The sequence below is a fragment of the Hypanus sabinus genome, chromosome 7, assembly GCF_030144855.1.
Source record: "Hypanus sabinus isolate sHypSab1 chromosome 7, sHypSab1.hap1, whole genome shotgun sequence".
NCBI lineage: Eukaryota > Metazoa > Chordata > Chondrichthyes > Myliobatiformes > Dasyatidae > Hypanus > Hypanus sabinus.
The window spans coordinates 33,130,490-33,157,474 of NC_082712.1; the positions used below are offsets into that span (position 1 = coordinate 33,130,490).

Sequence of the window (26,985 nt, forward strand, 5' to 3'; positions counted from 1 at the left end):
AGATTTCACCCTCCCACTTTCAAATCTCTTACTATCTTTTCTTTCAATTAGTCCTGACGAAGGGTCTCGGCCCAAAACATCGAGTGTACTTCCTATAGATGCTGCATTCCACCAGCATTTTGTGTGTGTTGCTTGAATTTCCAGCATCTGCAGATTTCATCAGATTCACTTTCAATTTGAGTTTGATTAATCGGACTGGATGTTACAATCCCTAAAGTTTCTGCACTGCACTTGACTTGAGTGGAAGTAGTTCTTAAAGATGACCACCAGGTGATGTTACTACCATTACGACACATCTTCGGTTGTGTACCTCGACATCACTGGATGTTTAGGCCTTTTATCACAAGACACCCTCAGCCGAGGCAGGCCCACCACAGCCTGATCAGGCCTGGGTGTGTGTCACATGGTTAGTCTCTAGATGGTCACTTGGCAACCCAGACAGCATCCCTTCTTTTCAACCACAGCCAGTGACTGCTCATTCCGGCGGCATGAGCAATTGCTTCGATTGCCCTCCTATGGGCCTGCCCTCTGACTCCTCCTTCCCTCGGCAGCCTTACAGTGGAACTGGCTACAAAGCCCCTGCACCCCACCTCAACTGGGCGCACTTGATCCAGCCTCGCTCCTCTGCTTCAACTGCAAGGCTGGCATATCGCAGCCTTTTCCATTCGTAAGCCTCATCCACAGCATCCTCCCAGGGGACTGTCAGCTCGATGATAAAGACAGGAGTTGGACCAAAGGACCAGATCAGGCCTCAGGTTGGTCATTGCAATTTCAGACGGGAAGGTAAGTTCCGGCCTAAATCAACACGCATTTCCCAGTCCTTGGCTGAACTCAGCGGGCATGAGTCGTGAGGTGGGGGGTTAGCCCCCAGTTTCTCTCCTTCAGGATGAAGGATGGTAGTTGTGGGACCGTTGTCTGGGCATTGAGAGGCCTGGCATTGGTGGTTACTCTATAAAACTCTAGCTAAGCCACCCCTGGAGTACTGTGTCCAGTTCTGGTCGCCTCAGTATAGGAAGGATGTGGAAGCATTGGAAAGGGTACAAAGGAGATTTACCAGGATGCTGCCTGGTTTAGAAAGTACGCATCATGATCAGAGATTAAGGAAGCTAGGGCTTTACTCTTTGGAGAGGAGGATGAGAGGAGACGTGATAGAGGTGTACAAGATATTAAGAGGAATAGACAGAGTGGACAGCCAGCGCCTCTTCCTCAGGGCACCACTTCTCAGTTCAAGGGGACATGGCTTTAATTTAAGGGGAGGGAAGTTCAAGGGGGATATTAGAGGAAGGTTTTTCATTCAGAGTGGTTGGTGCGTGGAATGCACTGCCTGAGTCGGTGGTGGAGGCAGATACACTAGTGAAGTTTAAGAGACTATTAGACAGGTATATGGAGGAATTTAAGGTGGGGGATGTGAGGGATATGGGATGCAGGGTTTGAGGGCCTGTACAACATTGTGGGCCGAAGGGCCTGTAATGTGCTGAACTATTCTATGTTCTATATCCTTCCTCAAGTATGGAGACCAGAACTGTACACTGTACTCCAGGTGCGGCCCCACCAGTACCATGTATAGATGCAGCATGACCTCCTTTGTTAACCTTCTCTGCACTCTTTCAACCTTATTAATGTCCTTCCTGTAATTAGGTGACCAAAACTGTACACAATACTCCAAATTCGGTCTCACCAATGTCTTGTACAAGCTCACCATAACATTCGAACTCTTATACTCAATACTTTGATTTATAAAGGCCAATGTACCAAAAGCTCTTTTTACTACCCTATCTACCTGTGACGCCAATTTTAGGGAATTTTGTATCTGTATTCCTAGATCTCTCTGTTCTACTGCATTCTTCAGTGTCCTACCATTTACCTTGTATGTTCTACCTTGGCTTGTCCTTCCAAAATGCAACACCTCACACTTGTCTGCATTAAACTCCATCTGCCATTTTTCAGCCCATTTTTCCAGCTGGTCCAGATCCCTCTGCAAGCTTTGAAAACCTTCCTCACTGTCCACTACACCTCCAATCTTTGTGTCATCAGCAAATTTGCTGATCCAATTTACCACATTATCATCCAGATCAGATGACAGATAACAATGGACTCAGCACTGATCCCTGTGGCACACCACTAGTCACAGTCCTCCACTCTCTGATTTACTGAATCAACTTCCACTTCCCTCTCCCCTGCCTGCTACCACCACCAAAAGCTTACTGTTCAGAGGGAGAATTGCAGAAGATGTAAGTTGCCTCATGGGCTGTCGAGATGAGAGCCTTGTTGCACAGTTAGTACATAGCCTCAGTCAAGTCTCCACAGATCATATGCAAGTACAATTGTATTATTTTCTGATTGGCAAAGGGGGTTAAAAACATATTTTTGAGTGCTTTTCCAGGTAACCATGAAACAACACAAGAATGACTAAAGAGCATTTTAGTTATCAAGACGTGTATTCAGCAGCTCAACCAGAAATGAAGTGCTGCTGTGGAGGTGAAGCAGTGTGTGTAAGGTGGGGGCCAGCATTTTATTGAGAACGTCCATCTCTTGTCAGTTATTGCAGCCAACTGTTTCTCATTCAACTATTTTGAAAATTTTTGATGTTGCCATTTACCTGATTATTATTTGAGGCTTGTTCCTGCAGAATTAATTGTATTACATAGAACATAGTAAGGCTTCCTGGCCCATGATATTGTGCAGTCCTTGTAATTTATCAAATTACAAAAAGATCAATTTAGCCCTGCTCTGCTACATAGTCCTTCATTTTCTCATTTAGAAGTTTCTCAAATGCCCCTATTGTATCTGTCTGTCCCACCACCCTGGTAAGACATCACATGGATCCACCACCCTGTAAAAAGACACATACACATCTTACTTCCACTAGCTTCTCTAAACTTTCTTAGATTCATCTTAAAAAGGACATCCTCTGGTATTATTCATTGCTGCTCTGAGAAATAGGCACTGGCCATCCACTCTTGTCTGCACCTTTGATCACCTTATGCTCCTCCATCATGTCACCGTTCATCCTCCCTCGCTCCAAAGAGAAAAGCCCCTGCTTGCTCAGCCATTCTTCTTAAGACACACTCTCTAGTCCAGACAGCATCCTGGTTAAGTCTCCTCTGCACCTCTCTCAAACTTTGACATCCTTCTCATAGAGAGGTGACCAGACTGAACACAATATTCCAACTGTGGTCCAAGCAGTGTTTTATCGAGCTGCAACATTTACTTAGTGATCTTCAACTTGATTCCATAACTAATGATGGCCAACACACCATATGCTATTTTAACAACCCTAAAAATTTGTGTAGAGTTTGGGATCTATGGATGTGGATCCAAGATCCCTCTGTTCCTCCACACTGCTCAGAATCCTACCATTAACCTTGTATTTTACTTTCAAATTCAACTTTTCAAAGTGAATCACTACAGACTTTTCAGGGTTGAACTAAATCTGCCCCTCCTTAGCCCAGCTCTGCATGATGTCAATGACCTGTTGCAACCAATGTCTCGAGGTAGAGGGTGGTAGTGGAGAGATTTTTTGATTGCAGGCATGTAACCAGTATTAAATAGTATAGTAGAACAGTGGGGCAGTCCTTTTGATCCACACTTCTGTTCTAAGCAAGACAACAAATTAAACTAAATCTCTTCTGGCCCATACCTGATCCATTTCCCGCCATTCCCTGCATGTGTATCTGTCTAACATTGTTATTATCATATCTTCTACTGCTTGCTTGGTATTCTGTTCCAGGCATCCATCATCATCATTATTTAAGAAACAGATATTGCCCTGTGAATCTTTTGCACTTTCCCACTGTATCTTAAATGCATGGCTTTTAGTGCTTGTCATTTGTACTTGGGGTAGAAATATGATAGGTCCTTAATTAATCATCCTATATGTTAATGATTTGGAATATGATGTAGGTGGTGTGATAAGTAAAGTCGCAGATACTGTCTATATATTTGCTGATGGTAGAATCTCAGATGGAGAGAAGGCATATGGGAATGAGATACGCCATCTAGTGGAGTGGTGTTGCAGCAACAACCTTGCACTCAATGTCAGTAAGACAGTAAGCAGAGGGATCTGGGGGGACAGCCCAGGACACACAACTCTGCCCCATCTAAACCCTTGGAACTAATCAGGTGCCAACCAATATCAGGGAAGTTAAAATCACCCATGATAACAACCCTGTTATTTTTGCACCTTTCCCAAATCTGCTTCCCAATCTGCTCCTTGGTATCTCTGCTGCTACCAGGGGGCCTATAGAATACCCCCAGTAGAGTAACTGATCCCTTCCTGTTCCTGACTTCCACCCATACTGACTTAAAAGAGGATCCTGCTACATTACTCACCCTTTCTGCAGCTGTAATAGTATCCCTGGCCAGTAATGCCACCCCTCCTCCCCTTTCCCCCCTCTCTATTCCTTTTAAAGCACTGAAATCCAGGAATATTGAGAATCCATTCCTGCCCTGGTGCCAGCCAAGTCTCTGTAATGGCTACTACATCATAATTCCATATATGTATCCAAGCTCTCAGTTCATCACCTTTGTTCCTGATGCTTCTTGCATTGAAGTACACGCACTTTAGCCCTTCTACCTTACTACCTTTACACCATTTATTCTGCTTCTCTTTCCTCAAAGCCTCTCTATATGTTAGATCTGGCTTTACTCCATGCACTTCTTTCACTGCTGTATCGCTCCGGGTCCCATCCCCCTTGCAAATTAGTTTAGATCCTCCCGAACCATGCCAGCAAACCTACCAGCAAGGATATTGCTCCCCCTCAAGTTCAGGTGCAACCCATCCAATCTGTACAGGTCCCACCTTCCCCAGAAGAGATCCCAATGATCCAAAAATCTAAAACCCTGCCCCCTGCACCAACTCCTCAGCCACGCATTCAACTGCCATCTCCTCCAATTCTTACCATCACTACCACGTGGTACTGGCAGCAATCCTGAGAATGCCACCCTTGAGGTCCTGTTCTTCAGCCTTCTGCCTAGTTCCTGAAACTCACACTTCAGGACCTCATCCCTCTTCCTGCCTGTGTCATTGGTACCAACATGAATCATGACTTCTGTTTGCTTTCCCTCTCGTACCAGGATGTCATGCACACGGTCAGAGACATCCCAGACCCTGGCACCCGGGAGGCAACAAACCATGTGGGTTTCCTTCTCACGTCCACAAAATCTCCTGTCTGCTCCCCTGACTACAGAATCTCCAATGATGACCGCTCTCCCCTTCTCTGTCCCACCCTTCTGAACCACAGGGTCAGACCCAGTGCCGGAGGTCATACCATCATGGCTCACCCCTGGTCTGTCTTCCCCGCCAACAGTATCCAGGACTGTAAACTTATTATTTAGGGGAAGGGCTACAGGGGTGCTCTGCACTACCTGTCTACTCACCTTCGCTTCCCCCCCCCCCTCCCCGGACTGTCACCCAGCCACCTGCTTCTGGCAGTAGTGACTACCTCCTGTAGCTGTCATTTGTGACTGCCTCATTCTCCCTTATGAGTCGAAGGTCATCCAGCTGGTGCTCCAGATTCCTTACACAGTCTCCCATATCGCCCAGCTGTATGCACTTCTGGCAGATGTGACTGCAGGAGAGGGGAGTTCCCCCAAGACTGCCACATCTCACAGGAGAGGCACATCACCATCTCAGGACGCATTGTAAAGCCTAACTGGGAGTAAGCTCGTCCTCTACCTCTTCTGGTCGAAGCCTCTTGAGTCAAAGCCTCAAAGCTCCACTCCTTCACTGGCCCACTCACTCATTGGCCATTCCGCTTGAGCTACCCCTCTATTTGTTTGAGCTTTTCAAACTACTTGGTCACCTGACCTCGATTGTCCAATCAGCTGCTTTCTGCTGAGTCTGAGCTATTCAAATCTTGATGATCCAATCAACCAGAGTCCCAAAGGCAGCATCATATTACAGGAGTCAAATATTAAACATGATGGTCTATTGGATGTTACCGAGATGGAAAGTGAACAAGCCTTTTCTTGCTCCGGCTGCTTAAAGAGAGGGTGATAGCAGATGTGATGGCAATCTTAACTCATTTTCTCTTTCTACCAGTTCTGCTGAATGTTTAGATTTGCATGTATTTATCACATGGTTGTACATTGAAACATACAGTGAAATGTGCCATCTGTATTAACAACCAAGTGATGAGCTGCAGACAGCCCACAAGTGTTGCCATAGAAATTTATTTTTAGAATTGACAATTTATGATTTTAAAAATTAGAAAAAGTTGTTTCCAGCATTTCCTTAACTTTTAGATTTCCACTAACTGCTCTGTCTGGCCTCTCAGCCTAAGGGTTCTCTCTTATTGTCCTGCCTAAAAACTGGATGGTCGAGTGCAATGTGTCAGCAAGACACTCTGGTTCCCATGCCCTCACAGACATCCACTCACTCCACTACTTGAGTTGCTTCCTCACACTTGCAGTTGTAATGAAGGGTCATTGACATGAAACGTTAACTCTGTTTCTTTCTGCACAGATGCTGCCAAGCCTGCTAAATGCTTCTTGTATTTACCGCTTTTGTGCCAGATTTCCCACATAAGCAGTTTTTATTTATTCTCAGCATTTTAGAGGTTGAGTTTAACTTCCTCGCTTTTCTTTACTAACCTGACCTACAATCTCTTATCCCCTTTAAAACTGCATCACTGCATGCTTTTTAATTCATCCTAATGGAATGTCAAACCTTACACTTTTTAAATTTAGTGATACAGTGTAGAGTAGATCCTTTGAACAAAGACACCCTAGCAACCCCCCCCACAATTCTGATCATGGGGTAATTTACAGTGACCAATTAAATTCCCAGTATGTCTTTGGATTGTGGGAGGAACCTGGAGGAAATCCCGCACTCCACGTGGAGGATGTACAGAGCCTCCTTACAGATTTGAACTTTGAACTCTGGAATGCCCCGAGTAGTAATAGCGTTACACTAACAGCGATGCTACCACAGTGCCACGATTTTAACTACATCCGTCTTGTAACCGATCAGTCAGCTTGACGCTGCATTTTCATAAGACTGCCGCTACTTCAACAAGCTGTAAAAAGATTAAGCTGATTCAGCTTTCTCAGGAAAAAATGCCCATACAAATATTTGGCTAAGAAACATTCAAAAGTAATATACTGTCTTAAAAAAAAGACTGTTAGAAGATTTTGTATCATTATTCGTATATAACAAGTGTTTACTGTTGCTTCTGCATTGTGCTGTTTTCACACCTTTCTCTGCAATACCTTTATATTAAGTATTGTTTAATTAAAGCAAAACTGCAACATTTACCACCACCTGGTGGAAAACAGAAAGCTTGCAGGAGGACATCAGAGACTGCAGATGCTGGAATCTGGTGCAACAAATAGTTCTTCACATGCACCTTCTCCAACCTTGTCCACAGCATTCAATGTGTCCGCTGTGGTCTCCTCCACTTTGGCAAGACCAAGCACAGACTCGGCAACTGTGTTACAGGCACCTACACTCTGCTTGCAGTGGTCATCCCAAATTCCCAGATAAGTGTCATTTCGACTCCACTTCCCACTCCCTCATTGACCTGCTCATCCTCCACCTTCTGAGCTACCAAGGTGAGGCCACGTGGAAGCTCATATTGTATTCCACCTGAGCAGACTGTCATGCAATGGCATAAACATTGAATTTGCTCATTTTATGTCACCTTCCTCTGTTGTTTTCTCTCCCGTTTACATGCCTCTATAATTTTGAGAGTCCCCTTGGTTTTATTCACCCATTAGGCACAGAATCCTCCCCTGCTTCCTTCCCATCTCTGATTCAGGATCCATCTGCCATTCACTTTTCTGCTAATGGTTCCCATCATCACCTGCTTTACTTCTTTGATTCCAGCACAGGTACCCCTTTGTGTTCTGGTTGACCTCCCTCCAGCTGATGTCTCTAACCTTCACAATCCCACCCCACACTCATCTCATTTCATTTCCCCTCATTTTTTAATTCCTTCTTAATCTGCTAACATCTATAATTCACCTGTCACTGCCTACCAACTTCACTACCCCCTTCCCCTACTTGACACAATCTGCCTGCCATCTTCCACCCTCCTCAGTCCACCAATCACCTTGAATTCTTGTCTCTCTACTGCACACCCTGACAGCCTCTAGTGCACCTAAACCCATTGTAGACACCATTGTAGACATAAAAATCTGTGGAAAACATCTGACAAGGATGGTGTCCCTGTCTGTGTCCTTGGATCCTAAGCAGATCAGTTAGTGGGAGTATTTGCAGACATTTCTAACCTCAGCTTGCTTCAGTCTATGATTCCCACCCGCTTTAAGAAGATCCTGGTACCTGTGAAAACCAAAATGTGTCTAAACAACTACTTCCCAGTTGCTCTGACATCTACCATCATAAAGTCTTTTGAGAGGCTGATTATAACATGTATTAACACCTGCTATCCAGATGACCTCAACCCACAGTAACGTATCTACTGCTGAAATAGATCTACTGCTGATGTCATCTCCCTGGCCCTATTCTCATCTCCAGAACGTCTGGACAATATAGGCACTTCTGGATTATTGTTTATTGATTACAGTTCTGCCTTCAATAATATAATTCCAAAGAAACTCAAGAATAAACTCTGGGATACAAGGCATCTCACAGGAACTAGATCCTTGACTTCCTGACCAATCGAATACAAGTGAAGGCAGCAACGCCTCTGCCACAATTATTCTAAGCACTGGTGCTGCACAAAGCTGGGTCCCCTGCCTCCTACTCTGTACCCAGTACACCCATGACTGCATGACCAGAGATCATCGCGGCAGATATGTTACTGTCTATTCCTCTGACTGCAGTCTTTTGGTCAGGAAATCAAGGATCCAGTTGCAGAGGGAGGTGTTGACTCCCAGAGCCTGGAGATTGGTAATGACTTTCCTTGGGATTGTGGAATGAAAGTGGAGCTATAGTCAATAAACAATAGTCTGATGTAGGTGTCTTTCCTGTCTAGATGCTCCAAAGATGAGTATAGGACCAGGGAGCTGGTGACCACTGTAGACCTGTTTCAACAGTAGACAAATTGATACGGTTCAAAGTTGTCAGGAAGGCTGTTGTTGATGTGTGCCATGCTCAGTCTCTCAATGCCCTCCATGATTGTAGGTGTCAAAGCCACTGGATGGTAGTTGTTGAGACATGTTACCTTGTCTGTCTTGGGTACCAGGATGATAATGAACTTTTTCAGGCAGGTTAGAACTACAGACCGAAAGAGGTTTAAAAATGTCTGCAAATACCTCCAAACAAGCCCCTTTCTCCTTCTGTCTTGTGCGCACGCACAAAATCAGGCTTCAACTTCTGCTGTACTGTTCTGCTGCTGCTGTTGTTTTGTTGCTTGTTGTATTTGGGTTCTTGTGATCTGTGATGTTCTGCTGAACATTCTGGGCATACAGTGTTGGCTCTGGAATGTGTAGTGACACTTGTGGGTTGCCCCCCAGCACACCCTTGTTAGTGGTTCAAAGTAAACTTGCTGTCAAAGTACATATTTGTCACCATATATAACACTGAGATTTGTTTTCTTTCAGGCATGCCAATGAATCCAAGAAACACAGCAGAATGAATAAAAGATCTGGAAATGTTAACACTAAGTATTTCAATGTATGTTTTGATGTATGTGATGAATAAATCTAATCCTAGATAGAAACTGGCTTCTTGGGTGCAATGATTCAGACGAAAGGTGACATTGTTTTTCGTATTCAGTCTTGTCAATGATGGAGATGATTTGGCTTCACTTCCCTGTATTTGTAGCTGTAGTGATATCACAGCTGGTCAGTTGAACTTGTGGACTTGGGAGATTGCAAATTCCTGTGATGTCGGGGTGTTTAAGGATGGTGGAGTCTCTGAGGGTCCAGAGGAGATGGTTTTTATGATGAGTAATTATGATGCAAACACTAATTGTCACGTGACAACTCAAGTCTTGATGAAATCCCGCTCGTGCAGCTGAGAGGTGCCAGCTGTTTTCTTTTCTGGAAAGGTGTGAATGAAGATTACTGTTGATGGAAGCATGTACACCTTGGACAGAAGGTCACCAATAAAACAGCTAATGATGAAATGCCCTGTGATGCCTTCTGGAAAGGATTTATTGGATTCCTGCAAGCACAATTGTGTTTTTTTTACATTAGCTATGACTCCAGCAACTGACGGAGTCGGGTCAGAGGACAACAGGACGCAATATGACACAAGAAGAGCCCATATAGTTTTCACGCACAACTAGGTTTTTTTTCCCTTCTCTCATCAGTTGCTAATTCTGGACAGCAGAAATCTATTAGAAGATGAACAAAACTGCAGAGGCTGCTTTGAAAACTGTAAACCCTCCATGTTCCATCCAGTTGGGAGGAAGAGTCGTGACCCAAAATATTGACTTGGTTTTTTTTTAGCATCGCTGGTTTTCAGTGTGCATCATAAATCTATTGGAATACTTCTAAAAGGAATCAATATTCCTGCTACATCTGAACTGGTGTAATTGGTGATGGAAGACAGGGAGTATACAGTTAGTCAGGTGGTGTACATTGTGGATTTCAAGGCTGTAGCAGGGCAAAAGGGCGTATTAACTTCCTGAAGTTGATGGTGATTACTGACAGGAAACTCGAAAGAGAAATTTTTTGGCATTGATAATTAATTCTGATGCCAAAGATCATTCTTCAACATTTCCATGAAATCGGATGTGTTTGTATTTTCAATAGTTCACCCTCATTTCATTCAGATACTGTTCATCATCCAAAACTCCTTCTTTAGAAGCTCCTTCATTGAAGTAAGTTATTGCCCTCCACAGAGCATGAAAAGGAGGATGAAGTGAGAACTGATAATTTTTATTCTTATAATCTTAATTCCTGATGTTAATAATTTGAACCCAATTTCTATAAGAATAAGCCTTCATCATTGTCTGGTGAGAGAAGCCAGTGTTTCAATCATTCTAAGTGGTTTCACTTTTATAAATTCTCATCACTTCCTGTCAAGAGTTTGACACTAGATTGGCAAAAACCCTTAAAGTAACGATTTTTATTTCTGCTAATTGTTAGGATACCTTCTTCTACTACAGTTTAGGCAGAAGAGAGAAAAGAGAACTATAAAATGACTGAAATCATTGCAAACCCAATTAAGTACTTTGGGGGTTCTCAGACGGTCCCTTAGGACAAAGGGTGACCCACACCCTGTCCAGTTCTCTCTCTCAGCAGTGACTGCTGAGACACTGTGGAAAAACTATAGACTCTTCCATCAAATGAGGCAGGAAGCACCCAATGGGATAGTGAGGGTAGGTCGTAGGTGTGGTCCTTCCATTTTCACAGGGCTGCTTTGTGCTCCCAATGAATGGAGTGGAAGATTTTGACACCATTCTGAATGGTTCTTCTCCACTTTATGGGCTAAGGATTCCCACAAGGGAATCCTTTTTGTTTTCCATGTATTTTCTCATGGAAATTCTGGGCATGTCCTTGAACCTTTTCCTCTGTCTACTTAGTAATTTCTTCCCATGACAGAACTCAGAGTAGAGTGTTTATTCCGTTGCCTAGTGTCGGACATGTGAATGATGTGCCCAATATGGTCGACTGAACAAAACAGGAACTTTATAATAGGGTGCTGGTGATGTTGGCCTGGAAGAGGGTGCTGTCCTTAGTTTATTTCTTCCAGAGAAAATGGAGGATTTTACAGAAATAGTATTGTTGATCTCTTTCCATTATCTTGAGGCACCTGCTGTAGTCCTGGTCTCAGAAATGTAAAAGAGTGCAAGCAACCTTGCTGCCCTGTGGACCATGAATTTTGTGGCAACTCTTAATGCCAATGCATTCTTTTCCACAATTGGCCAAAGACAATGCTGCTATGCTGAAGGAGACTGTGAATTTCATCACTGAGGTGAGCCTTCATTAGTGGAGATTTCTGAGATGTGAGAAGCTGTCTTCATTTTCATGTTCCCGGCTTTTGGCTTAAGATGGCACTGGTGAAGCACAGTGACGGCTTGCGGGAAGCAAACAAAGCAAAAATCACTATCACACACAAAATGCTGGAGGAACTCAGCAGGCCAGGCAGCATCAATGGGGAAAAAAAGTACAGTTGACGTTTCAGGATGAGACCCTTCATCAACTCCATTGATGCAGCCTGGCCTGCTGAGTTCCTCCAGCATTTTGTATGTCGCTTGGATTCCAGCATCTGCAGTTTTTTTTTTGTTTGTATTAATCACACTTTCTCTTGAATGTGATCGCTGCAATCAGCAGCCTGTAAGGAGTTGAGCTGTTGAGTCACCTGTGCAACCTAGCATTTTTGTGGTGTGAACTGGAGTCTCGAAGGTGCAGGACGGTTGTGGCGTGGCACTTATGGGCCTTACTGAGGTGGCTTGGCACAAGAGTGGGGAATGAGCCCATGCTCGGTCATTGCTGGAGCAGACATGGAGGCAATTCGAAATGGCAGAACTGGGTCGAGGTGAGTGGAGGTGATGTAGAGGCGTGGCAGTGTGGCCTGTGCCCAGGCCAGGAAATGAGGAAAGACCTGAGGGGTGATCAGTTTAAGCACCAAGTTTCATATGAGCTAAATTGAGGCGGCGGGGCCTCAGCTTGAGAGCGGGAAACCACTGATGTTGAGACGATTTAAGCATTGGGCTAGATTGAAAATGTCAGGGTGTCAGGGCTGGAGGTGAGGGACAGGCTCTCACTCAGCTGACTGCCCTGCGAGGTTTTCTCGTCTGTGTTGACTGAGGCTGTGACCTGCAACTAATGGGCTCCTGAATCGGCAGCAGTGATACTGGGCTTTGTGTCTGTGGACTCACTTTTGTGAACTTCAGTTCTGAATATTATTTGCTTGCTTCTATTGTTTGCATGATTTGTTTTTTTTCATCCTGCACATTGAGTGTTGCACAGTCTCTTCTTAATCAATTCTTTTGGGTCTCTTTGTGGCTGCCTGTAAGGAGACAAATCTCAGCATAGCAGACATACTTAGATAATAAATATACTTTGAACATGAACTTTTGTTGTCGGAGGACAGTGAGGTGCAATAGGAGCGAGTAAGGCGCATCCTCCGATGAGCTTGGAGGTTGGCACATTGGAGCTCTACTACTGAAGTTCGGTTGATCTCTGTTCAGGAGTGCAATTGCCTTTTGTTGAATAGTTTTTCTTTTTTGCTGAAGATTAGCTCCACTTCTGTGACAAGCTTATTGAAGTGAAGTACAATATTGCAGTGAAAAAGAATGGGGAAAAAAATGGGGTTGGGGGTGATGACGTAACCCTGTCAAGAAAATAGTTCTATTGTAGATCCATCAGTGAGGATCATGGCTTGCATGCCATCCTAGAGCCAATGTAAGATGCAGACAACTTTTTTGTGGGCAGCTGATTTTGAAGGGGGCTTCCACAGTCCTTCCATTTGATGCATTGGAAGTTTTAGTGAGGTTGAAGAAGGCCATGTACAGTGGGTGGTGCAGCTCTTTTCATTTCTCCTGGTAAAATCCATACAGCAGTTTGGGGAACTTCTCTTTAGCCACTGGGAGGAGGTGGGTGAGAAGGAGTCTGGTTATGAATATCCCACAGGCAGACCCTACAGTTATGATCTCCTCTCTTGAAGATGGTGTGGATGCAGATATGGGCAGAAAGGTTGAAGATTAATGGCTGAACATCTTCTCTGCTGGTTTTCATGGTTTCAGTATGGTTATCTTCTGTTCCAGATACCTTGCTATTTTCAGTCAGAATACCATCCTTTTGACCTTGTCTGTCAGGCATGGCAACAAAGCTGGATTGATTAAACTGCTGTGGGTTAGACTACAGGGTGCTCGCCTCAAGCACAGAGAGAAAGTCAAGGAGGACTTTGAAGCCTTCTTGCCAGCAAGTGTTGATTGCTTTACTGTTCTTGATAGGTTCACATCTCCTCTAGGCCTTAGTCAGGTGAAGCCTAGGGTGTCTGGGCTGCAGCAGATCTTGGCAGTGTTAACCCATGGATGTCATGGCTGTTGGTGAGATCCTGGTCCTTTTTACTCCACTTACTATCTGAACCTTGTGTTCCAAGTTTTCTACTGGATCTTTGCCTTCAGGGGCTTGTAAAACTGTCTCTCTTCCCTTTGGCTTCTCCATCCCCTCGTAAATTTCTCCAAAAAATGGACCTGGTTCCTCGTAATTGGAATTTTTTCCAAAGGTGTCAATTATGATGACCTCAGGGCAACCCTGAGTGGTGGGCACTGTGCAGCTCCTGTTGACAGTTTATCTATAATGTGTTGTTTACCTCTGTGGGCTATTTGGGATTGTTGACATTAGCTTTCCTGCAGCACATTTTCTATGAGTGATGTTTTGCAGTTTGGCTGATAGAGATAATAGATTAGACAGTAGTCTGTCCAACAGGCATCATTAAAGGTTCAAAGGATCATTTTAGTATCAAAGTATGTATGCAGATTACAACTCTGAGATTCATCCTCTCCACATAGCCATAAAATACAGCAAAAATATGGAAATACTGGGAATTGTGGAGATTAATTTTAGGCGACATAACCAAACACCAATATAAATGTTCAGAAAATTTGCATTAGTGATGTTGGTTGAGAGTTCAGCGTTGGCCAGAATTCTAGGAGAACTTGGCTCCAGTTGTTCTCATAATTCCAGTTCACATCCATATAAACAGCTAGATTGCTAAGGTGGAATGCCCTCCCAGATGACATGCTCAAATCTCTGGGGTGAGGAGGAATTTATAACCTTCTGACCCTGTGGAAAAATGCCATCCATTTCCTTTCTGTCGTCCTCTATCAGTCTCTCCCTGTTTTCCCCAGGGAAAGTTTAAACCTTCATTCAACAGACATAGACTAATCAAGGACAGTCAACACAGATTTGTTTTCTGGTTAATTTGATTGAAGACACCAGGGACTGCAGAAGTTGGAATCTGGAGCGAAAATAAAACAGGTGAAGGAAGTCTATTTGAGAACTTAGCAAGTAGTATCAACAGGGACAGTGATGTGGCTACATAGATTTCAGAAAGGTTTTTGATGAAGCTCCTCAAGACAGTGTTGTCAACAAGAGTAAAAGTCCATGGGATCCAAGGGAGAATTGTTGACAAGGAACATAAAGTAATGATTGACAGTGGATTTTGTGACTGCAAGACTGTTACCAGCAGGGTTCCACGGGGAAGTGTTGCTTAGATGAGTATACGGGCTTAGTAAAGAAACTTGCAGATGCCGTAATAATGAAGTTGACAGTGAAGTGGAAAATTTTGGACTGCAGGAAGCTGTAGACAGTCCATTTTCAGAAAAATTGCAGTTGGAATTTGCAATTGGGGAAAAAAGCTGCGGAAGGTTGCAAACTCAGCCAGCTTCACCACAGGCACTAGCCTCCCCGGCACAGAGGACATCTTCAAAAGGCAGTGCTTCAGAAAAGCAGCATCCATTGTTAAGGATCCCCATCACCCAGGACTTTATCTCTTCTTATTGCTACCATTCTTCAAAGAAAATCATTTACCCCAGTACAGACTAGAACAAACAAAAATCCAGCAATGATAATATTTCTAGCTTTACTATTTCAATGTGAGAGCTTTGTATGCTATTGAACAAGCAAAGAGCATCATTCTCCTAACTGCACATCAGTGAAATATTGCAGAGGCTCCATCCATTAGCCTGATCTGCTGCAGCCTTCTAGCAGTGTGTGTTACCATTTCACTCTCCCAGCTAAACATTTCAATCATTGAAATGGCAGCACTGTGAAACAGTAACAAAGAAAGCAGCTGTCCCTGAAAATGGAGAGGAGTTTATAGACCTTTCCCTGGGGAGGAGTTTCTACTGGTTTATAGAAACAATCAGCCAGGTTGACGTGACTGGGGGCAAAAACAAACTGCTGAAGATCGGTTTAAAAACGTTATTTGGGTGATGGTATTAGTTTTTGCTAATATATGCATGCGAATATACAGGAAGCAGGCAAAAATTCGTTTGGAATTTGAAGTGGGATAATCAACTTTCTGAAAGAACTCTGATAAATACACAAATAAGAAAATGGCTGAAGAATACTATGTATCATCATTGATACGTGCAATGTTTTTGGAGGACTTAAGTGGGTAGATGCTGGTTGGAACAGATAGGAAATAGTATAAGTACTGGTAGAGGATAATTGGATCATACAAATTTGTTCTGCCAGAAGGTCATTTGACCCATCCTGTCTGATCTGGTAAAAGGTTCTTTTTAATCATAAACTATACATAATAAAAAAATTGCAAGAATAAAGCATGCAATTAAGAATAAACCTTTTTGTTCTTTATATTCATAGTCAATGCTTTTAGTAATATATTATTACATCCCTGCATGTCAATAGCACTGCTGCCTCTCATATGGTCCTCTAGTCAAAAGGAGCAACCTGGCCCAATACTGCCTCCCAGTACTTATTCTATAGTTCTACAGCACACAGCTCTTCAAGAGCACATTAAAACACATTTAGTTAATGAGAGTTTCTTTCTCTAGCATATTTTCAGGTAGTGAATGATTACAGGAAGGATGCTTCCTTGACTAAGTAAACCAGAAGTAGAAGTTACAGATCCTAAAAAAATGTTTTATTGTTTTACACCATTGAATCACAGTGGACTTAATATGGCTTTTATTGACACTGATCAACAGAAAAAGATCCTTTCGTGTCAAAGTGAAAACAGATCTCCACAAAGTGATCTAGATTTCTTAGAAATAAGAAACAAAATAGTTGATTGCCTAAGTATTCACCCCCTTTAATCTGACACAACAAATCATCATTATGCAGCCAGTTGTTTTTCAAAGTCATGTCGTTAGTTAAATGGAGATCATCTGTGCGCAGTCAGAAGTTTCAATTGATTGTAGTAAAACTGCATCTGCAAATGCTGGTGAGTCAGTGTCCTGGCAAAACTTACACCATGAAGACAAAAGAACACTCCAAGAAACCCCATGAAAAGGTTATTGGAAAGAGCAAATCTGGAGATGGATACAAGAAAATTTCCACGTCACTGAATATCCTTTGCAGTACAGTTAAGTGTATCATGAAGAAATGGAAAGAATATGGCACAGCTGTAAATCTGCATAGAGCAGGCTGTTGTTAAAAACTGAGTGACCGTGCAAGAAGGGGACTAGTGAGGGAGGCCACCAGGAGATCTCTGACAATTAAACGTGAAGTGGTTCATTTCAGTAGGTCACATTTGAAGATAGAATATAATGTTAATGGCAAGACCCTTGGCAGTGCAGAGGATCGGCGAGATCTTGGGGTCAATGTCCATAGGACACTCAAAGCTGCTGTGCAGGGTGACAGTGTTAAGAAGGCATACAGTGTGTTGGCCTTCATCAAATGGGATTGAGTTCAAGAGCTGTGAAGTAATAACTATGTAAAACCTTAGTTACTCCCTTCATGGAGTACTGTATTCAGTTCTGGTCACTGCATTACAGGAAGGATGTGGATACTACAGTGTGAGTGCAGAGGAGTTTTACAAGGATGTTGCCTGGATTGGAGGGTGTACCTTATGGGAATAGGTTGACTGAACTTGGCCTTTTCTCCTTGGAGTGACAGAGGATGAAAGGTGACCTGATAGAGGTGTATAAGATGATGAGAGGCATTGATTGTGTGGATAGCCAGAGGCTTTTTCCCAGGGCTGAAATGGTTAACATGAGGGGACATAGTTTTAAGGTGCTTGGAAATGGGTACAAAGGGGATGTCAGAGGTAACAGAGTGGTAAGTGTGTGGAATGCACTGCCAGTGAATGTGATAGAGGTGGATACAACAGGGTCTTTTAAGAGATTCTTGGATAGGTATATAGAGCTTAGAAAAATAGAGGGCTATGCAGTAGAGGAATTCTAGGCAGTTTCTAGAGTAGGTTACATGGTTGGCATAACATGGTGTGCCAAAGTGCCTATAATATGCTATAGATTTCTATGTTCTAATTCTGGAAGAGTTACAAGCGTCAGTGGCTGAAATGGGAGAGATTGTGCATACAACTGTTGCCCGGGTGCTTCACCAGTCGCAACTTTATGGGAGAGTGGCAAAGAGAAAGCCACTGTTTGGGGGGGGGAATTTGCTTAAGATCTCAACTAGAGTTGCCAGAAGGCAGGTGGGAGACACTGAAGTCAGCTGGAAGAAGGTTCTATGGTCTGATGAAACCAAAATTAAGCTTTTTAGCCATCAGACTAAACACTATGTTTAGTGCAAACCAAACACTGCACAACATCAAAAACGCATGATCCCTACCGTGAAGCATGGTGGTGGTTACATCATGCTATGGGGATGCTTCACTGCAGCAGGCCCTGAAGGGCTTGAGAAGGTAGAGGGTAAAATTAATGCAGCAAAATATGGGGAAATCTTGGAGGAAAACCTGATCCAGTTTTGTACTTGATGACCAGATGTGCAATGCTGATAGAGACCTATCCACACAGACTCGAGGCTGTAATTGCTGCCAAAGTTGTATCTACTAAACACTGACTTGAAGGAGTTGAGTAATTATGCAACCATTTTTGTGTGTTTAGGAATTGTAATAAATTTAGTCCAATTTGTATAAATGTGTTTTCACTTTGACACAAGATTTTTTTCTGTTGATCAGTGTCAAAAAAGCCAAATAAAATTGGCTGTGCTTCAATGTTGTAAAACAATAAAACATGAAAACTTCCAAGAGGAGTGAATACTTTTTGTAGGCTCTGTACATAAGGAATTTTAGGACCAAAATGAGGAATCGATCAGGTTTCATATCACCAGCATATGTCATGAAATTTGTAAATTTTGCAGTAGCAGCATAATGATAATAGAGCGACAAAAACTAAATTTCAAGAAGTATAATATAAAAGTTAAATAAGTTGTGCAATAATAAAAAAGTAGGGAAGTAGTGTTCATAGGTTCAATGATAATTCAGAAATTGGATGGAAGAGGGGAAGAAGCTGCTTGTGAATCGCTGAGGGCGTGCCTTCAGGCTTCTGTACCTCCTTCCTGATGGTAGCAATGAGAAGAAGGCGTGTCCTGGGTTTTGGGGGTCCTTAGTGATGGATGCCACGTTCCTGAAGCACTATTCTTTGAAGATGTCTTGGGTACTACAGAGGCTAGACCCATGATGGAGCTGACAGTTTTACAACTCTCCGCAGCTTGCTTTGATCCTGTGCAGTAGCCCTCCTCCCTCTCCCCAGACCAGACAATGATGCAGCCAGTAGAATGTTCTCCACAGTACATCTGTAGAGAGTGTTTTTGGAGACATCAACTCTCCTCACATGCCTGATGAAATATCGCTGCTGTATTGCCACCGTTATAGCTGCATCAATATGTTGGATCTTGATTAGGTCCTCAGAAATATTGATACTCGGGAACTTGAAATTGCTCAATCCCTCCACTTCTGATCCCTTTATGAGGACTGGTGTGTGTCCCCGTGCCTTACCCTTCCTGGAGTCCACAGTCAGTTTGTTTGTCCAACTGACGTTGGGTGTAAGGATGTTGCTGCGACACCAGTCAACTAGCTGGTATATCTCACTCTTGTATGCCCTCTCATCACTAGCTAAGGAGAAATTTCTTCAGAGGATTGCCAGCCTCTGGGATTTTCTGTCCCAATGAGTTGTATTCAAAGAGGAAATCGGTGGAATTCTGACAGGATATGGGGCAGGGCAGTAAATGTGTGTGTTAACAGCATAAGACATGGAAGCCATTTGATCCATCAAGTTTGCTCTGCTATTCCATCATGGCTGATTTATTATTCCTCTCATCCCATTCTCCTGCCTTCTCCCCTTAACCTTTTATGCTCCTACTAAGCAAGAACCTAGCAACTTCTGCTGTCAGTATACAGAATGTCTTGGCCTTCACAGCCTTATGCGACAATGAGTTCCACAGATTCATCACCCACTGGCTAAAAAAAATTCCTCCTCCTATCTGTTCTAAAGGGATGTCCTTGTATTTGGAGGCTGTGCCCTTTGGTTCTAGACCTCCCCAGACAGGAAAATCCTCTCTGCATCCCCTCTGTCTAGGCCTTTCAATATTCGATAGGATTCAATGACAGTCCCCCTCATTCTCCTAAATTACAGTGAGTATAATCCCAGAGCCATCAAACAGTCCTCCTCAGTCCTGATCTTGTTGAAAAATGGGCAAGAGACCTGTTCTTATAAAACATATTGAGCCCGTCTTTTCTAATCATCACCAGAAGCTGCAAATCTGAAAGCTACATGGCCTAATGAAAATTATAACCTTTGAAGCAAAATAACAGGTTCCAAACTTTAAGGCTAAAAATAATGATATAGAAAAATTATGGGCCTGGATAGAGATTGGCCTCAATAATTACTTTTAGAAATAAACTCAGCTTTTTTGAAATAAAAGAAACTCCTAAGTTGGGTTAAACTTTGAAATCTTGTGATGGACAACACTCCACCTTCCTAACATTATGCCCACACATAAGGCACTCTAAAGTAAGTTACCAAACATAAGATCTTGGATTAAGCAGACAGAGACAAAGCTGTTGATCTAGGATAAGCAAGTATTGTGAGTTCTGATTGCATGCCTTTGTATGCATATGCATGAGCTGTTTAGACCATAAAACAATATGAACATAACGCTTCTTATGTGAGCTGCTTCGTGTCAGCAGCAAAAAACTATCCATGGTTCAATAGTTCATTGGTCTTGTGTTCTGTTATATATCTGCGTGGGTCAACAGGGTTATACTTGTATAATAACAATGGGAGGATTCTTAGTGCTCTGCATGGACTTTCCAGAAATGCACTGGCAGTCATGCTGATGTGGGTGGTTTGTGCTTCAGAAATGGCATTTGAGTGGATCTAGTGAATTATACATAAGGCTCTGACCTAACTAGTTGGGGACAGTGTTCAGGTGAAGGGAATTTTTGAAATTTGAAAAGGAAAGAGAAGCAGATTCTGTAGGTGTAGTGCAATGGCTAAGGCTACGAAGGGTGTGACAAGATGAATAGAATAAGTAATGAAAATCATATAGTAGTAAAACAGGGCCAAAGCAGGAAAGGTCAAAATTAAGGGCTCTTTATCTCAATGCATAAAGCACTCATTACAGAAATAGATGAATAAGCAGCTCAAATATAAATTACTCTATTTGATCTAATAGTTGTTACAGAGATGTGAATGCAAACTAACTAGTGTTGGGAACTGAGTACATTGAGCAACAAAGATTTGTTTTTCAGAGATACAGCGCAGGAACAGACTCTTACAGTGCAACAAGTCCTAGCCACCCAGTTACCTATTAACCCCTATCTGTTTGGAATGCAGGAAGAAATCGGAGCACCCAGAGGAAAGCCACATGTTCACAGAGAGAACATATGAACTCCTTGCAGGCAGCGGCAGAAAATGAGCCTGGATCGCTGGTGCTGTAAAGCGATGCGCTACCCGCTCTGCTGCTGTGCCACCCAGAATCTGCTGGAGAAACTCAGAGGTTTGAGCAGAACTTGTGGGAGGAGAAGAATTGTCAAGGTTTTGAGTTGAAGTCTCTGAGATTCTCCAGCGGTTTATTTGTTGCTGCAGATTCCAGTACCTGCAGACTCCTGTGTCTCAGTGGGAACTGAATATTCTAGTACTGTACCAGAGACAGAAAGAATGGAAAAGGAGGATGGTGGTGAAGGCACTGATAATAAAGGAGGAGATGCGAATACTGGTGAGATATGGAATAATGGGCAACAGAATGTACTGTGTTCCTCAGTAAGTTGTTCCGCAGTCCATCAATCCAAGAATAATCCTGCAAAGTTCAAAGTAAATTTATTATCTGAGTACATGTATGTCATCATATACACAAGCATACTCAATAAATCTGTAATGGAATAATACCCATAATAGAATCATAACAACTTGGCCAATATTGAGAACATGAGCTGAAGAGACTTTGAAAGTGAGTCCAGAGGCTGTAGGAACATTCACTGATGGGGCAAGAGCCTGATAGCTGAGAGGTAATAACTGTTCCTGAAGCTGGTGGTGGTGTGAGCCCTGATGCTCCTGTACCCTCTTTGTGACGTTAGCAGCGAGAGGAGAGCATGTCCTGGGTGGTGGGGGGGGGGAGGGGTTCCTCATGATGGATGCTGCTTTCCCGTGATAATGCTTCGTGTAGACGTGCTCAGTTGTGGGGAGGGTTTTACCTGTGATGGAATGGGCCCTATCCATTACTTTTAGTAGGGTTTTACATTCAAGGGCATTGATGGTTCCAAACCAGGCTGTGATGCAGACAGTCAATATACTCTATGCTATATCTCAATAGGAGTTTGCCAGAGTTTTAGATCTCATGCTGAATTTTTGAAAACTCCTAAGGAAGGAAAGGAACTGCTGTGCTTTCTTCGTAATTGCACTTACAAAGGAAGTGCTGAGCCCAGGACAGGTCCAGCAAAACAAAAATACCAAGGAATTTAAGGTTGCTTACCCTCTCCATCTCTGATCCTCTGATGACTGACTCATGGACTTCTGGTTTCCTTCTCCCGAAGTCAATAATCTGTTCCCAGGACTTGCTGACATTGAGTGAGAGGTTGTTGTTCTGGCACCACGCAACCAGATTTTCAATCTCCCTCCTATATCCTGTTTCGTCACCACTTTTAATTTGGGCTACAACAATGGTGTTATCAGCAAACTTGAATCTGTTATTGGAGCTGTGCTTAGCCTCACAGTCAAAGTGTAGAGTGAGTAGAGCAGGGGGCGAAGCACACAGCCTTGTGGTGCACCTGTGCTGATGGATATTGTGGAGGAGATGTTGTTGCCAATCTGAACTGATTGGGGTCTGCAAGTGAGAAAATCAAGCATTTAATTGTACAATGAGGTGTTGAGGCCAAGGTCTTAAAGCTTATTTATTTGTTTTGAGAGGATGATGGTATTGAATGCTGAACTGTAGTTGATAAAGAGCATCCTGATGTATACATCTTTGCTGTCCAGATATTCCAGGGTTGAGTGAAGAGCCAGTGAAATGGCATCTGTTATGGACCTGTTGCTCTCATAAGCAAACTGGAGTGATTCAATTCACTTTTCAGGCAGAGGTTGATATCTTTCATCATCAACCTCTCAAAATACTTTGTCACTGTAGATGCTTCTAGAAGATGGTCAATAAGGCAGATTCTCCTTTATTATTCTTTGGCACTGGTATAATTGAAGCCTGCTTGTAGCAGGTTGGTACCTCAGACTTCTGAAGTGAGACTTTAATGTTGTCAGTGAACAGTCTAGCCTGTTGATCTGTAGTACTTGGCCAGGTACCCCTTCTGGGCTGGATGCTTTTTCTGGGTTCACCCTCCTGAAGGTTGCTCACGTGTCCACCTCAGAGACTGAAATCAAAAGGATCGTCGGGGGCTATGGGTTCCTCCAAGTTTTGATGATCAAAGCAAGCACAGAAAGTTCATCTGTAAGTGAAGCCATTGTTTGATGATAACGTTTATCAAAATTATTGTGATAACTAGAAGAGCTTTTCTTCGGTTAAAGAATGCAAATCAAAGTAGTCAAAGTAATATTCTCGATGTATTCATGGAATTTATTAAAAGCAATTGCTCAGAGCTGTCTACTGTGGGCCCAACTTGTGAAGAGGCCATTTTAAATGTGGTCATGTATAAAGAGATAGAGTTAATTAGTGTTCTCTGGAGGTGAATAATTGGATACGATGGCATTTTAAAAAATAAGTTCGAGAGTGACCAAGTTATTTGTGCAATCAGTCTTCAGTAACAGCCAGATACATGGGTACAATCGATGAACTGGTCATGAAAAATTACGTGCAAAAGGTGTTGTGGTAGAAAAGCAATCAAGTCTAGTTGAGTTTGTATATACACATACAAACACTTATCTATACATACATACACAATGGATTCTGGGTAATTGGGTCATCGGTTAATTGATGCAGCTGCTTTTTTGGGACAACCCTTGAAGAACAAAGACAAATTAAGTAAATAGCTGGAATTCCCATTGTTTATTTGTGGCTTAATTGGGGCAGGGGATTGTTGCTGAGCATTTTCTAACCAGCGCCAGTTGTGCGCACCTAGTATGGGGTTGGACACTACACCGTGCTTGGAGGAACAGTTTTTAAATAGTGTCACTTGTATGTCTGTACTCTTGTATTCAAAAAGCAGTGATTTTTTTTGTCACTAATCGTTGGCAAAAAATAAACAGTAAGACAATTCAGAACTGTTTAGCTCATTGTGGTTTCATGCAGGCAGGCTTGGAGATGCCAGAAATGGCCAGGAGTGAAACTGACACAATTTCACTGCTTCAGCAAGTTAGGAACTATGAAGAATTTGAAAGTTTCAACAATTATCTTGAATGTTACAATTAAAATGAAGATTTGGAAGATGCAATCATCAAAAGCACTGTTTGAAGGCAGCCCACTATCTATACTAGGAGACTGGACTGATTTTCTTTATTTACAGTCAATCACAAGAACATGCCAGCATATACTGAATGAATTCCTTCTTCGATAACTGTTCAGAACTAATGTATAGCTTTATAGTACTGTAAACACGAGGAAATCTGGAGATGCTCGAAATTCAAGCAACACACACAAAATGCTGGTAGAACACAGCAGGCCAGGCACCATCTATAGGAAGAAGCACTGTCGACATTTCCGGCTGAGACCCTTTGTCAGGACTAACTGAAAGAGATGGTAGGAGATTTGAAAGTGGGAGCATTTTGGGTGTGTTGCTTGAATGGCTTGCTGTGTTCCACCAGCATTTTGTGTATGTTGCTTGTATTTCCCCTCCCCCTCCCACTTTCAAACCTCTTACTATCTCTTCTTTCAGTTAGTCCTGATGAAGGGTCTCAGCCCGAAACATTGACTGTACTTCTTCCTATAGGCGCTGCCTGGCCTGCTGCGTTGCACCAGCATTTTGAGTATGTTGCTTTATAGTACTGTAGTAGTTTTGATATTGGTCCAATTTATTCTGTATTTCATTTAAATACCTAATTTTTTTTTACTCGGCTAAATGATAGTTAGTCTTTTTTATACCTTGTTTAACTATTTCTATGAAACTTTGGTTAATTGGAGCAGCTGCTTCATTGGACCAGAATGTACTGGTCCCGATCTGTCCCAACCAACCAAGGTAATGCAACTCTGCCGCTGGCTTTCCAATGAACCAGTGAACTAGACTTGTAATATTCTACATTTACCAATGCCTGGCAGAGTCTTGCAACCACAAGAAAAATGTCCAAAATAACCACTCGCACTGTCATGGACTTGTGTACAGCTGTTGTGCCAAGTAAAACAGTGCAGAAGAAGTCCATCTCCATTGCTATCAAGCAACTCGCTGATGGGGTAGACCTGCAGGACTTTATATTCTTTATATCCAACTCAATCCTATGATATTAGAAAAGATGTGAAGCATGAACAACTACACTTTTGATTGTGGCTGCTGCCTGAAAATGCTGAAATTGATTAGTAAATACATGATAATAGCACTTGGAAAGACTGAGTAGTTACACTGAAAATGTGGTATTACAAAGAGAAATTATATTTACCAAATTTGTTTGAGCTTTTTCATCTTCTCAATAATAGTGAGATCAATAAAAAAGTGACCCAGTAGCCACAGTGTGTTTGGATTTCCAAAGGCTTTTGAAAAGGCACCATAGGAACAGTTAGTGCAGAAAGTAAGAGTTTAGTGGGTTGATGGAAACATGAGTAGTGGGTTGGTTAACACACTGAAAACAAGGGTTAAAAGTAAACTGGTCATTTTCAATATACAAAGTCGTAACTAGTGGGATGATTTCATGATCAGAGCTGGGCTCTCGGCTATTAATGATTAGGGTGAAGGATTAAGTACAATAAATGCAAGATGTATCCAAATGATCAGTAATCTGATAAACAGCAAGCTCCAAGGTGAACACGTTAATAAATAAGGCAGGAAAGCAAATTAAATAGAGATGGCCAAAGGAGTATAATGCAGCAAATTATACTTTATACTTTATTGTCACCAAACAATTGATACTAGAGCGTACAATCATCAGTGATATTTGTTTCTGCACTTCACGCTCCCAGAAGTACAAGGATAGCTATTTTGGTAAGAAGTAGAACACATTTAAGTGGTGCAAAAGATTTAAATGTGAGTGCCCTTGAAGATTAAACATGGGAAGTTAGCATTTCAGGTTCAACAAGTAACTGGGAAGCAATTGAAATGTTGGTCTTTGTTATCAAATAGATAAAAACAGGGAAGTTTTGCTGCAACAGTACATGATGACATTGAAAGCGCAGCTGAATTATTGTATTCGGTTTTGATCTCCTTACTTAAAGGGCATACTTTCCTTTAAAGTAGTATATTGAAAGTTGTCTTGTGTGGAAAGATTGAACAGAATGGGCCTATGTTCTGAAGACATCAGAATAATAAGAGTTGAACTCGCTGAGGTTGAAGAGCCTGTCAGGTCTAGTGGAAGAAAATCTCAAGATTCATTTGCACTTGGAATTCTTTTTCTCAGACTATTTGGAAGTTTTGGAAGTTTTGGAATTTTTGTTCATCCCAAGGAGTTGTGAAAGCTGAGTCAATAAGAATAATCAACACAAAGGTAGATCAATGTTTGCAGTAATCAAGAGTTCTGGGAATCAGGCAAATAAATGAAGATGAGGCCAAATGTCAGATCAGACTGAATAACTGAGAAGGAACTTTGTGGCCTACACCTCTCCTGATATTTTTATTTTATGATCTAATAGAGTGCTCGTAAACCCAGTTCTATGATAAATTATGGTTCTTGTGGCATCATCTGTCTTTCAATTAACTTAAATCTACACCTTGTGGACTAGCCCTACCCAATTTTAGGTTTTACTATTGGGCTGCCAATATAAGGAATATTACTTTCTGGTCTTATTATATTTATCATAAAGATTGCCCATCATGGGTCTCCTTAGAAGTTAATTCTGAAAAAAAAAATCCCTCTATTGTCTCTCTTCTTGGATCATACTCTTTTTTTTCAGCAAATAAAACAACAGATAACATAATTGTTAAGCAAACTTTAACGATCTGGTCTCAATTTGGAAAAGTTTTTGGTTTAGTGAATTTTTCATTATCATCTCCCATTCTCCTTAATTATTTTTTTATCCCTTCCATGACTGATAAAGTCTTTAAAGATTGGGATGAATTAGGTATTAACTGTTTCTGGGACCTGCTTATCTCAGGATCTCTTGCTTCTT

The 26,985-nt window shown here is 42.3% G+C and overlaps 2 protein-coding genes across 12 annotated transcripts in view; one reads left to right on the top strand and one right to left on the bottom strand.

Annotated features, from left to right (window-relative positions):
- LOC132396664 (uncharacterized) overlaps positions 1–21,593 on the top strand; it is a 68,710-nt gene extending 47,117 nt beyond the window's left edge. For 4 of the 5 annotated variants that reach the window (XM_059974422.1, XM_059974420.1, XM_059974423.1 and 1 more), the window contains 2 exons: positions 552–2,497; positions 9,508–9,595. In XM_059974422.1, the coding sequence (XP_059830405.1) occupies positions 552–787 (236 nt within the window). In that variant the 3' untranslated portion in view covers positions 788–2,497; positions 9,508–9,595. Of the gene's footprint in view, positions 1–551; positions 2,498–9,507; positions 9,596–21,131 lie in introns of those variants that run through there. The other variant, XM_059974424.1, reaches the window with a different exon arrangement.
- The window catches only part of LOC132396663 (interleukin-6 receptor subunit beta), a 188,553-nt gene that overhangs the window by 121,517 nt on the left and 40,051 nt on the right, over positions 1–26,985 (bottom strand). For 3 of the 7 annotated variants that reach the window (XM_059974414.1, XM_059974416.1, XM_059974417.1), the window contains one exon: positions 22,267–23,227. The exons of the other annotated variants lie outside the window; for them this stretch is intronic. The gene's annotated coding sequence lies outside the window, so the exon portion shown is untranslated. The remainder of the gene's footprint in view (positions 1–22,266; positions 23,228–26,985) is intronic. 7 annotated transcript variants of the gene reach the window in all.